The sequence below is a fragment of the Colletotrichum jinshuiense genome, chromosome 3, assembly GCF_051148585.1.
Source record: "Colletotrichum jinshuiense chromosome 3, complete sequence".
NCBI lineage: Eukaryota > Fungi > Ascomycota > Sordariomycetes > Glomerellales > Glomerellaceae > Colletotrichum > Colletotrichum jinshuiense.
In genome coordinates this window covers 5,666,253-5,679,836 of record NC_139310.1, presented here as the reverse complement: position 1 = coordinate 5,679,836, position 13,584 = coordinate 5,666,253, and the positions used below count along the sequence as shown (strand labels likewise).

The following is a 13,584-nucleotide window of genomic DNA, read 5'->3' as shown; positions in this document are numbered from 1 at the left end:
ACTATATTAAAAGTCCTTAATAAATAATAGATTAGATAGTTAAAATTCTTATCTGAATTTAATTTTAAAATTATATACGTTAAAGGAATAGAAAACAGGTATATAGACGCTTTAAGCTAAAGACTAAACTATAAAATACTAATACCTAAAGAAATATTAGTAATTCTTAAACAAGATTAATAAGGAGACTTTATACTAGTATAAAAGCTTTTAATAATTAGTACTTATATTAATACTAGCTTAACTAGTAGAATAATAAGTAAAGTAATTATAAAGATTTATAGTATACTAGTATATAGTTACTAAGGAGTTACTAAGATATTTAAATATATTTAATAATATTATAATAAACGTATTACTAAAGTAGAAGTAGTAGTAGCTATTAAAGACTATAAACTCTATAAGAAGAGTAAAAACAGCCCTTATAAACCCTATAAAGAACTACAACTATTACTAGTACTACCTAAAGTATAGTACTTAATTTTACTAGACTTTATTATTAAACTACCTAAGTTATAAGAACTACTTAGTAAAGTATAGTATAATAGTATACTAGTTATAGTAGATAGACTTACTAAGTATACCTACTTTATTTTATACCTTAAAGCAAGTATAGTAAAAGAACTTACCTATACCTTCTTAAAATATATTATTAGTAACTATAGATTACCTAAAGAAATTATATTAAATAGAGATAAACTGTTTATATTTAAGTTCTAGAAATCTCTAATTTTACAGCTTAAGGTAGATTACAAACTATTAACCTCTTTCTACCTATAAACCGATAGACAAACAGAGTAAATAAACTAAATATTAGAATAATACTTAAGATGTTATATAAACTATAATTAAAACAACTAGGTATTACTATTACTACTAGCGTAATTTATATATAATAGTACTATAGGAGAGAGTATACTTAACTTACCTTTCTACCTTAACTACAGCTACTAACCTACTGTATATAGTAAACTATAAGTAGGACTATAAGCCCTAAAGGCTGTAGTAGATATCACTAAGATCTATAAGATCTAGAATAAGGTTAAGCAAGATCTAGAATTCGTTAGATAACAAATAAAAAAATACACTAACACCTTAAGGGTTAAAAGACTAACCTTTAAAGAGGGGGATAACGTATATCTTATATAACAAAATATTAAAATAAAACAACTAAGCAACAAGTTGGACTATAAAAAACTTAAACCTTTTAAAATTCTTAAAAAAATCTTACTAGTTAACTATAAGCTTAAACTTCTAGATATAATAAAATACCACCCCGTTTTCTACATCTTACTCCTTAAACCAGCACTATAAGGATCTTATATAGAAGATTATATTATTATAGAACTAAACGAACTAGAATATAAAGTTAAATAAATTATTAACTACTATATAGAAGATAATAAAGAATAATACCTAATTAAATAGAAAGGCTATAGGTATAAAGATAATTTCTAGAAACTAATTAAAAACCTCTAATACTCCTAATAGGTACTTTAAGAGTATTAAAATTAAAATTAGCTAGCTTACTATTTAAACCTATAGCACCCTAATTAATTACGTTAAAGGTACTAGTAGACTATACCTCCTAAGCTAAAGGAGACTTAAAGGATTCTACTATAGGATCCTTACCTACTACGTTAGACACCCCTTAACCCTTCTTAAAAACTATTTACTTTTCTTTTTATATACGCTTTAACTTTACAAGCGCCTTATTTACGTCAGCCTATACTTTCTATAAAGCTTTTATTCTTTTATAAAATACTTCCTTAGTAGCTTCTTCTTTAGTATTAAGATGATATAACTCTACTAGTAAACGCTTAACTATAAGGGAAATCAGTAAGGAAAAAAATAAAAAAACCCTAAAAAAAACCTATAAGTGTAAATTACATCTTCTAACGTATTATAGACCTTTATAGTCTTTCTAGAATAAACATACTTACTGTAAATTAAAGACCTAGGTAACATCTTATAATAATACCCCTTTAAGCAACAATAAGTATAAGGTATAACGTTAATACCTTCCTTAGTAATCTATAAGGAATAATAAAGACGATAAAGATAAACGGCACTAGTGTTAGAAGACGGAATTATAAATTCTTCTAATATATTGTTAGCAGTATAATTAAAGACGATAGTGAAATTTAGTAACCCTTTAAACCTAAGAGGATGCAACCTACTTATATTAGTCTAAAGGACTAGACCTTTTAAGGAGAAACCTAATGTTACAACCTATTAGAAATAAATATAACCGACTAGGGTACACCCTACTAGGAAACTAGCAGCTAAGCAGGATATAAGTATAAAAAGTAAGTAGGCCTTACTTAGATATAAAAGAACTATAGTATAAGTTACGTAAAGATAAGATAAGGATAATAATTAGTTAAGTAGAGAATCTATAAGCGATTATAGCTTGGTATATATAAGCGCTTATAAAGTGGATCTATAAGTAATTATAGAATACCTATAGTAATAATTACTAGATTACGCTAAAGGGTAATTAGGACTTATATATAAGATGAACTTAAGAAGGCTTAAGATTAGACTTCTATAGCTTTTTAGTAATCAACTTGTAATTTATTCTTATATAACTCTTAATATCCCTTATTAGTAATATTACTAGTACCCCAACCTTATTAATTATATAATTAATTACTATACCTTCTAAAGCCTAGATCTAGCTTAACGACTTATAGTACGTATAACTACTGTTCTTAGTATTAACCTTAACGCCTGTTAATATAAACCCTACTATTAGATATCTAACTGTAATACGGTTGTTAATCTTAATAGCGAGTTTAACGTACTCTAGAAAGTCGTTAGGTTGATTAAGTTTAATAATTTCATTCTTAACGTTATCCTTAAGGTTCTAGTAATATATAAAGATCTTAGATTTATTTATAAGATTAAGTCTGGCGTTAAGTTGTTAGAATTTAGTAGTATAGTAAGTAGCTAACTTAGTTTGCTTAAGACTAGTAAGGTCTCGTTTAGCTTGTTGTTTTTCGTTAGGGTCTTAAAATAAGGATCTTAGGGCGTCTTTAAAGCCCTAGAAGCTTTTAAACATGCTCTATATCTTGCTAGAGTAGTATTCTAGTTGTTCTGTATTAAGGAATTCTTCCTAAAAGGGTTTAAACTATTATAAGGCGCATCCTCTAAGGAAGGTAGCAGCATAGATTATACGCTTAGTTCTATTATAAAAGTTCCCTTTATAGAAGCTCTAGTAGTTTTTAACCTAAATTAAGAATCCTTTTAGGGTTCTAGTAGTTCCGTTATAGGTAATAGGTAAGTTAAGCTTAAGTTTCTTACATCCGTCTGTAAGGGTAGTAATAATGTTAGCGGCAGCCTTAAGGGTTTAAACCTCCTGCTAGAGTGCTTCAGCTTAGTCGGCCTTAGCCTTAAGTAGCTTTATACGTTGTATAAGTTTGTTAATAAGGTTCTAGGTAGCAGCTAGATTACTATCGTTACGTTCCAGCTTAGTGTAAATCTATTTATAGATTTTACTAGTAATAGTTACTTCTCTATCTGTATCTAGCTGGAGTACAGGCAGGAGTTCGTCCTCTATAGTTTAGTCTCTAGTAAGTTCTTCTGCTAGGTTCTTAGGTCTAGCTGATGTAGTAGAAGAGCTAGGAGTAGGTAACTTAGCTGAGGCGTATAAAGATATTATTGTCGTTCTTTTACTATTTGTTAGTAACAGGGTTAACTTACTAAACAGGAGTAATTAAAGTGTTACAGTTAGATATCTAACAGTAGGGTTTATATTAACAGGCGTTAAGGTTGATACTAAGAATAGTAGTTGTACATGCTGTAAGTCGTTAGGCTAGATCTAGGCTTTAGAAGGTATAGTGATTAATTATATAATTAATAAGGTAAGGATACTAGTAATATTACTAATAAAGGATATTAAGAGTTATATAAGAATGAATTACAAGTTGATTACTAAAAAGCTAAGGGAAGTATTCTATCTGGTTCTAGTTTTAGAGTCTTATACTCCTTTATAATTCCTGTAGTATACCTAGGACCGACGCTTAGAAGTTGGTCCTGATGTTGGACCACCCTTAGCGTGTCGGTCTACCCCTATTAGACTGCTTCTCGTCCGTTAGTCCTACCCTGTAGGACCACTTATCGGTCGTCGGTCCTTTATTATCACGTGACCTCCTGTAGTTCTTCTGTTTACCGATTAGGCTGAGCCTGATCCCTATGTTCCTTCGCATACAAAGGCTTGTGCCGCCTGCGTCCTTGCCGCCGGGTGGGGCGTTATGTCTGGTAACTTGTTGGGTTGTAACACACCATTTCCAACGGAGCACATGTAGTTCCAGCTACAAAGGCCGTAATGATTTAAAGGAAGTTTGCTGAGAGCTTCATCGTCTAGACTTTTTTCTTTCGAATGAACGTGTTTTCAGTTGATATATAGTGACAAGGTGGTGTTTTTTGTTATTTTTGAATTGGTTAGCACGAACTTCTAGGCTTGTTTTGGAGAACGGTATCCTTTATATATCATTGGAGTCCGATAAGTTTTAATAGACCAACAACAATGATCAATCAATCATACCAAGACGTTTCAGCAGGCTTTGTTACAAAACATGATGTGACAGCAAGCATTGTTATTCAATCCGTTTTCTGCTGCCTCAAAGGACTCATTCATTCAGTGCTGTAAAACGTTCGTTTTTGGCGAGTCCTTTGATTTTCAATTTCTGTTAAGAACAAAGCACACGAACTTCGACCTCACCAGGAAGGTATGAACTTGATATATATTAAAACCGTAGATGCCTTTCCCGTCTAATGATAACATATACGCAAGGGGACATCTTTCAGTTAAGATGCTCCAACAGTGTGGTGATAATCAATAGATACACACTACCTCTGCGCCAAGTATCAGTCTCGGATTTGTAAAATCATGACTTTATATCTCAAAAAGTAGCATTGTCCACATCCTAGAAGTCTCCCCCATTCGTCCTCTCAGCATATTCGTCCCTTTCTATGAAAATTGTCCGTTGATGATGTTTGTTAAATGTTAGTGCCCGTATCAGTTTGAGGTGAGTACCCACATTTATGCCTGGTCAGCTATTCGAGAAAAAATAAGTGCTTCTGCAGAGGATGCCAGAGGTCAACAGCCAGTGTTTGGCGTATTTGGTGTTGTCGATTATTTGGTACTACGTGTATTACTTGAGATAATTGTAAAACTGAATCGCCAAGTGACTGATCCTTACATGCACAATGGAAGGAAAATTGATTGCAGCGACAAGGCACTGTTTAACTATCAACCCCGCCCCGGCTTCCCAGGCAATGATATTGTGAAGCAGCTTTCTGAATATGTGTCCTGCCTACGATAGGGATGAAAGAGATAGTTGTGAGATTTCCAAAATCACCGACTCTTATACCGAACAAAGCGTGATGTTTTCCTTTGAACCCCGATGACTATCTTTAACCAGAACCAATAGTTGACTGTACCACGCCACTGTGCGCTTCATAGGCCACAATCTGACTTCAACAATAATCGCACCGTTAACTCGCTCCACGTAGTACGCTCAATTACATTTCTCGGTACGAAGCACAGTGGTATATAGTTTACCGGGAAGGGTCACATGATGCAAATCTTTCTGGCGCAGAGAAACATAGCCAAAAGGTAGGTTGGCAGCGATTCGACAGCTTCCATGCCTTCTGTTATTCATGATTCTTGTCTATAATAATTTCTTCCATTTCTTCATCAAGAAGAGAAAGCATTGTTTTTCCAGAATACCGTAAAGTCATGCCCAGTAAATACTCATGGGTCTGAATAGGAATGCAAATCCGTCGGCAAGGGGATGCAGGTTTGCACGAAAATGCATCCTATGAAATCGCTGTACTGTTGTAGATATTCTTTAGTTGGGACATGATTTTCTTGAACGGATTCGTCGGGCCTGCTACTATCCGTAGTCCTACCGGTCGCTGTGCCACACTTAGCAGTCGTCCCGTCATATCACGACTCCGCCAGCTTGGCAGACATGTATTCTGGTAATAGTACAATCTGACAAAGGTACCAAAGTACCACTACATTACCCGTATCACCCGTCTCACCCGTCTGACTCGTTCCCCGCTTTCAATCCAAATCTACGCTTCATTGCTAGAAACTGCAACCAAAATCCATCGATCAGAGCATAATCTCAAGGTACAAATTCAAGATGTCTGCGTCACCCCAGAACCAGCCCGATCTCGTACTCTTCCGTGGTTTCCCAGCTACCAATAATTATGTCTGGTCACCATTTGTCACCAAGCTCGAGGCACGCCTCCGCTTTGCCGGCCTGAAGTATCGTGCTGATCAAGGTTCTATGGGCAAAGCCCCGCGGGGCAAGATCCCGTACATCGAGATCACACCCACAGGCGAAGGGAAACCTATTGTTTTGGGTGATTCTGGCCTTATCATTCAAAGCCTTGTTGATGATAACATCTCCAAAGACTTTAATGCGACGCTATCACCCGTTGCCAGAGCTCATGACACCGCCATTCGCGCGCGTCTCGAGGACAAGCTTTATTTCTATCAGGCGAGTAGCAGAACGTAAACCCCTCTACACTGGGTTTTCCGTGTATCCCTGGCTTCTAATTCTCATACGTCTGGCAGAACTTCGAGAGATAGAGTGATAACGATGAAGCCATGCGCTCTGGTGTACTCGGCGCAATCCCTTGGCCTCTCCAGCTTCTCATCGGCCTCCTTGCTTACCGCGGCGTGAGCCGTACCCTCAACGGACAGGGCACCGGCCGGTATTCTAGCGAAGAGCTCGCTAAGTTCAGGCGCGATACTTGGGAGAATGTCAACGCCACGCCCTATTGGCTGAAGCTCATCTTACTTCCCCCGATACCCAAACGCCTTTCTGGGTCTTGGGTGGGACATGCCCCTCGGAGGCGGACGCTACTCTCTTCGGCTTCATCGCAACAGGTCTTCTGTGCAAAGCGTATGTTCTTCTTTCTTGTAGAATCACGTTTCTACGGTGATTTTAGTGCGTATATTGAAATGGGCTCTAATAACATCATGCAGGGCACCCGACACGCAAACTATCATCAGAAGCTATCCCGTTCTGGTCGACTACGCCAAGCGGATTCATGATGTTTATTTTAGCGAGTATACACTGTGGGAAGAACAGAATTAGATATTCAAGGGCAAGGTTCTGTTTATAAAATTTGACAACATGTTTTTTCTAGGCTCTTGTTTCTGGCCAGAACACGGCGGGTTTGGCAAATTGACAACAGGATGATCAGTGGTATTTCTTTCGTCTCATGTTGAAACACTATGAGAGGTTCAAACTCTTTACAATATCGAATCTTGAGTAAACAGCAAGGTGTAGGTCATTTTTGGTATGGCAATAAACATGCAGTAGCCTCAGACGCTGCCGTCTCTGCAGTCAGTGGTGGTGGCGAACTGATCAGCGCAGCAATCCGTGTAAGCTTGCGTATCGGTCGGCTGACACTCGTAACCGTCTACTACTCGTTAGTATGGCGAGTCTCTTTCGTCAAAAGATATAAGAAAATGCAACTTACTCCACGGTCCGTCACAGCAGGTAATAGAGGCAGACGTGCTGCGGAAGCACGAACAAAGGACAGCCTCCGAGGCCCCGATAAGGGGGCTTGGGCCAAATGTCAGATTAACATTACCATAGGAGGATAAAAGGAAAAACCCACAGAACAGCGAAAAGAACCTTGGTCAACTGCATTTTGACGATTACTGAATTATGGTGATTGAGGTGTTGTCGGTGAGGTTGAACTAGTCTTGAGTAGAAGGAATCGATCTTCGTTCTTATACAGAGTCCCCCTCCACATGTGTATCAAGTCCTTGTTTCCCTGATTTTAAGCAGTTGCCTTTTGGGATCGAATGTTGAAATTGTGGAGACTACCAAGGCCAGTCCTTCCTCATTAGGAAGCAAAGGCCGGCTAAATAGATAGATAGGCTCCACAGCAAACCGGAAAAGGCACAAAACCAGCCAAGATCGCTACCTCGTTTAAAGGGTGCGATGCCGCTCACCGAAGACCACTGAGTCCTAGTTCAGACTAGAGCAATTTACCCCATTACAAGTCGGGGCCGAGGCAACTTTAATAGATGGAAGATCCAGAGCCCATGATCGAAAGGACAACTGGTTCTCAGGGTGAAGTCGGATTCGCTAACCAACCAAGCTGGCTCCGGGTTAATACGAGTCATTAACAAGCACTGACAGACGTGCAACCCTCACAGTTGCACTGCTAGTCTCTATATGTTGTAGTGCCTCGGCGTCTTAGGCAATTCATCCACGTTCCATGTCACATCTATAATTCACGGTACCGAACCGAACCGTTTATATTATGCACATATATAAGCGCTCCAAAAACACGCAAAGTAGCTTGCTATTTTTCAATGGATCGGCTGTGCCATACTATGCAGATCTCTCCAAAGCGAGAGATCCCCCTAAGAGAGTGACCCTCACGGCTTGGCCAGATGCATCCGTATCAAATATAACCCGAATATCGAACCTCGGCCCTAGAGATCCAACATCCTGCCACGTAATACACGTCGGCGTGTCCATGTCAACAGGGGCGCTCTTATCTTGGATTACGGCCACAAACTGATGCTGAGTCTCAGTCGCGACATTGCTCGGGTACAGGCGGAGGTCAATGTCCTCTGCCTTGATGCCCGCAGCGTTCGCAATCTCAGCACGGACATCTATGTCACCAGCCTTTAGAGCCGAAACGACCAGTCCAGGGCCGTCGCTCGAGATGTTGAACACGGCAGCTCCGGCCGGTCCCTCAAAGGAGCCAACATACTTTTCCGCCATCTCAGCGGCGGCAAGCTTTTGCAGCTGCACGATGGCAAGCGACACGACATCGGCGTAGACGTTAAGATCTGGGCCGCGAGCCGCCTCGGTATCGTGCGCGAGGATAGCGAACCCCGCGTCGAAGTCCGGGGCAAGGCCGAAGTAGCTCGCGTAGTGACCGACCAGGCCCGTCTTGGTGAAGACGTCGAGTATGGAGCTGTTTGCGGACCGGCCCGCGTGGTAGATCTCCCAGGGCCGGCCAACGCCGTTACGGAGGTTTGACGTGTCGGCGACGGGCTGCAGCCAGCGGCGAGTGGCGGCTTTGGAGACGAGGCGGGAGCTAAGCATGGCATGACCGGCACGGGCGAGATCTGAGGCCGTAGACAGCATTGACAGTGCACTGAAAATGTGAGCAGTTATGTTGGAAAAATGAAATTAATGAAATGCTTACCCCGGCTCGCCCACTGCCGAAGTGTTGAGGTCTCGAGCAAAGATTGCCTTGTCCCCTGCCACTGATAAGAGGCCGCTATTGGTCATGTTAAGGGGTTTGAAAATTCTGGTAGAAAGTATTTCGGCGAAGTTGGAGGTCGCGTTCCTGCTGCTACTGCTATGAGCTTCTAGTGCCAGTGCAATGAGTTGAAAAGCGGCGTTGGAGATGATAGGCGTGGTGTCAGGAAGGAAAAGAGGCGGCTGGTTTCCGAACTCTCGGATGAAATCCGCACGGTTGCAAGGTTGGTCCAAATTGCAAACATAAGCTGGTGGTAGTCAGTTCAATTCCAGGGAACTTGTCTCCTGGTTTGGGAGCGCTTACAATCCCGAGCTAGTCCAGACATCTGACCAGCCAACGCACCAATGGTGATCTCGCCCCAGTTGACAGCCAGTCCAACCGAGGTGGCATTGCTGAGCTCCGGCATGAACTGGGTGATGGGGGTACCCCAATGCTCATCTCCCACTTCCACAAGCCACGAGTAGACTGTGAACAGCTGCGTGATAGTACCAAGTGGGAAGACTGTGTTGGTGTCGAGCGTTGAGTTTTCTGGGGCCTCCGAGGCTTTATAGTGGTACTCGAAGAAGACTGGGTCTTCTTTGACGTCCTCGGAACCGGAGAACAGTACCACTGAGAAAGATGTTGTGTTGGGCGTGATTGCTCCAAAGTCTTCAGAGCCACCGGCTTTGATTAGTTGATCGAAGAGAGAGGTAAAATCATCTGCAAATGACTTGACGATGGCGTCTCCTTTATTGATGGTCGGTGAGGGGTAGTAAGCTCGCAGCAGCGGGCATGGCTGGTATACAGGGGTGTCTCCCAAAGCACTGGAAGCCAGAAAAAACAAGGCCACGGCCGAGCCGGCTGAGGGCATGGAAGGGCGCATTCTAGTATGCGACCTAGGTCTTGTTATGATACTCGAGTTGCGGGATGAAACGAGGGAATGGAGAAAAGCAGTACATCATTCTTGGCGACTTGTAAGCTGTATTATATACTGAGTCTGAATATTTGCAACGAATTGAAGGTCATAATCTTTCGTGCTTTAGCAGGTAAACACGTAAGTACGGACACGGAAGCCAGAGTCTGTCTTCAGCCTCGACGTGGCTCAAGCAACAACACCATGAAGCCTTCAACAGCCGTACTCTTCGCCCCGGGCAAGTGTGGGGCTGTCAAAGCCACATTCCCCGTCAACCGCCCCGCTCACTTTTGACATATGCTCTGCATAGCATCGCTACATCAAGGCTTCAACGAGCAGCAGTTGAGAAACCCGTATCCGAACCCGTGTCCGGACCCACTACGGCTACACATTCCGTTTCCATCCTGTAGGATTTGGCACTAAAAATGTACTCCACCACTGTCCTCGTTCCCTATGATGTGGTCCCAGCTCCTAAAGGGAATAAAAGTATCTGGTAGAAATGATAGGGTGTCCATGGCGTACTCGGTATTTGAAGCCATGCCGGTGGACGGTTCGGGTACAGTATAGTTGGGATAAGCAAAATCTCCACTTCCGGGCGCCACAGCTTGTGAGAACAGAGTGGGAGCGACAGTGTAATTCAGGTTCGAGGCTTGGTTCGAAAGATCGGAGGTAGGTGTGCCCAGACTTGGGAAGGACGCTGTGGTGGTGGCCATGTTCAAGCTCTGTTGCATTTCCTGCTGTTGGCTGGCACACTGCCTTTGCTGCCGCAGGTACCAGTCTTCGACTCGCCTCGTTCGGATCACAAAGTGGTAAAAGGAGTCGCGGTCGCCTCTCTCGTCGAGGTCTGGCGAGGTGGCGGACTCGAGTCTGAGAACAACCTGTCGAATAGTGTGACCGATATCGGAGAACTGCCGGAGGTGCTGCCCCATGAAGCCTATCCGGGGATCCGCTGCCAGAATATCTAGTCGTGCAGCTAGGGTGAAGCCGCAGTGCAACATGACCCAGAAAATGTTGGAAAAGTAAACCTCCTGCCCTGGGGGCGTGTGAAGAAGTACGCTGACGAGGGACTTTGCGGAGACGATACTCTCAGACAAGCCAGTGATCAGCCGTTGCATCGAGGCGTTTTGGGGGTTGTTCAAGCCGAACGGGGCCTCTGGCAGGGATAGCTGGTTCAGACATAGTTGAATAGTGTGCAGCTGAGGCACCAGGAGCGCTTTGGACCACATAATTAGCGGGGCATTGAATGCTTGAGTCAACAAGTCACTTACGGCAATCACCCAAGGAGAATGAAATACTGGCTTTGAACAGTTCTACTCTTTCTTTGGCATCAGAGACGGCAGCTTGTATTTGCATGGGATCCAACGTCGACTCGTTCTTGACGATGTCATCAATGTCTTCGGCCAGTCGTTGCAGACGGATGATGTACGGGAGATACTGGTCCGTGGGGTATTCTGCTATGTCGGCTAGCCGATCAGCAGTTTCGGTCATGTAGCTCGTAAGAGTAACGATGCGAAGCTTCTGAAGGACAATGCTCGAACTACACTGGCGTCAGTTTCAATCAATTTTAAAGCAAAAAGCATTGATGCCATTATAACTCCTTACCAAGACGAGAGATAATAAGTTCCCAGGAAAGTTCTTTGCTCATCCAGAGACTCGACATAATCCTGGGAAGTACTCATGCCTTCTACATTCCAGCGGCGGGGGTTCTTCGGCCTATCTAGCCGCAAGTCGGAAACGATGCTCGTGGCAAGGTGAAGATGCTGTGGATACCGCTTTGGCCTGGGCTGGAAATGGGCCCTGGAAAGCGGGATTAGCCACAGCTGTACACATGAGAGGGCCGGGGTTTGGGCTTTTTCTTTACCAGGCAAGATGAATGAGCAGGCCTTGCAGTATGTCTAAACAAGCAAAGTTGCCTTTCACTAGTCGTGCAGCAACGAGCTCGTTAAACGTCTGGCCCAGCGCTCGTTGAAGCCGAACATCGTCGAAGGATGCTGCGGCGAGAACTGCTAGACACAACGCTGGTCTCATTTGCCTGAGACTGTTCAGATTCTCGGAGTCCGGTATGATGACAAACGGGAAGTGAGGTGTCAGCTTCGTTCGGAATCTCTCGAGGAGCTCCTCGCCCTTGTCGGTGGAAAGACGGCCGGCATTGAATGGGTCATGAGAGCCGATGCCAAGGCTGTCTTGACCGGACCGGGACTGTCGGGCGTCTGCATGTCCAGAGGAGGAGGAAGGCTGCGGAGGGGTGTGGCTCGGATCCGACGTGAGGCTGTCAGAAACTGAGGAACTTTCGGTCGCGGTGGGGCCCGGCCGTTCCGGGACCTGGAGCAGCTTGTTTGACCTGTTATGTGAGTCAGTCTCAATGCCGATCGGCCGGTGATCAAGAGGCCGAAATTACCTGGAACGCGGGCCGGGGGCCCTCCGGCCGCGGGCGACTGCATATGTGCACTCCTTGCCCAGCCGGAGGCATCTATCGCAGATGGTCGAGTCCTGTGTGCGGTCGCACTTGATCTTGGCGTAGGCGCATGTGCGGCACGTCTTCAAAAGCGGGGTCGGGCTTCTTTGGCGACCTTCCATGACGCCTATTCGAGCGTAGGGGGTGCGCCGCGTGTTAGACGCTTTTCTTTGTGTGGTTGGTCGGCCAAACGGTCGTGGACGAACGGCACCGCTACGGACACGGGATGGAAGAATGCTGGCGTACGGACACGGGGCTGGAGTTTGAGCGAAAGACATTAATCTGCTTCCAGCGAGATTGCGGACGGGGGGTGCGCGGCGCCACACCGCCGATGCAGCCGAGTATTTAATGCAAGTGCGAAATGTCCGATGCAAAGTTGCAGGGGGGGCCACCGTGGCTTAGATGTCTGGACTAGACTGTCTCTACACGCACTAATGGGAAACGATCCACTCTTTCAGGGCTGGCTGTCTTCCGCTGCAAGACGGCATTGTCTCACAAAACAAAACAAAAGAACCAACGACTGGAGGTTGCCTGTGTATCATTCTCCTCCGACATGTGCAGATAATTTTTGGGTGAGAAATGGAGACAAGATGCTGAAAATGGCAAGGAGATGACCATCTACGTGTACAAGGTTCAGCCCAAAAAGGTCATGATAAATCTACCGGCGAATGCCTGAATCGTCCCTTTATTTTCTTCAGAAATAATCATGCATATCATATGTAGTTATAATGCATGACGGGGAAGAAATTCTACCGTCCCTGGTACCGAACTCGTCAGGCGGTGCAACCACGGCGGGCTCTCTGTGACAGGGGCGTTGTAACGTTCTGCTGACGCAACGCCCTTCTCACAGATGAGGGTGAACCACTTAGACAAATCAAAGAATAATTCATTTCAGCTACAGCATCCAGTACGTGCCGATAATTAAGAACTAGACAGACAGTTGTAGAAATGCCAGCCGCATTGCAGGCTAGCTGAG

At 43.6% G+C, this 13,584-nt stretch overlaps 3 protein-coding genes across 3 annotated transcripts; 1 reads left to right on the top strand and 2 right to left on the bottom strand.

Annotated features, from left to right (window-relative positions):
- Positions 1–6,158: 6,158 nt before the first annotated feature.
- Positions 6,159–6,536, top strand: EsH8_III_001496 (uncharacterized protein; the record flags this gene model as incomplete). The annotated part of the gene is made up of 1 exon (XM_083263221.1): positions 6,159–6,536. The coding sequence occupies one exon, from the start codon at positions 6,159–6,161 to the stop codon at positions 6,534–6,536; it is 378 nt and encodes a 125-aa protein (XP_083123708.1).
- A 1,839-nt stretch (positions 6,537–8,375) lies between these two features.
- Positions 8,376–10,111, bottom strand: EsH8_III_001495 (beta-lactamase/transpeptidase-like protein; the record flags this gene model as incomplete). Its single annotated transcript, XM_083263220.1, has 3 exons — positions 8,376–9,153; positions 9,205–9,508; positions 9,565–10,111. The coding sequence occupies 3 exons, from the start codon at positions 10,109–10,111 to the stop codon at positions 8,376–8,378; spliced, it is 1,629 nt and encodes a 542-aa protein (XP_083123707.1).
- A 461-nt stretch (positions 10,112–10,572) lies between these two features.
- On the bottom strand, positions 10,573–12,730 carry EsH8_III_001494 (uncharacterized protein; the record flags this gene model as incomplete). The annotated part of the gene is made up of 5 exons (XM_083263219.1): positions 10,573–11,366; positions 11,422–11,690; positions 11,756–11,950; positions 12,015–12,494; positions 12,552–12,730. The coding sequence occupies 5 exons, from the start codon at positions 12,728–12,730 to the stop codon at positions 10,573–10,575; spliced, it is 1,917 nt and encodes a 638-aa protein (XP_083123706.1).
- Between the last annotated feature and the right edge of the window lie 854 nt (positions 12,731–13,584).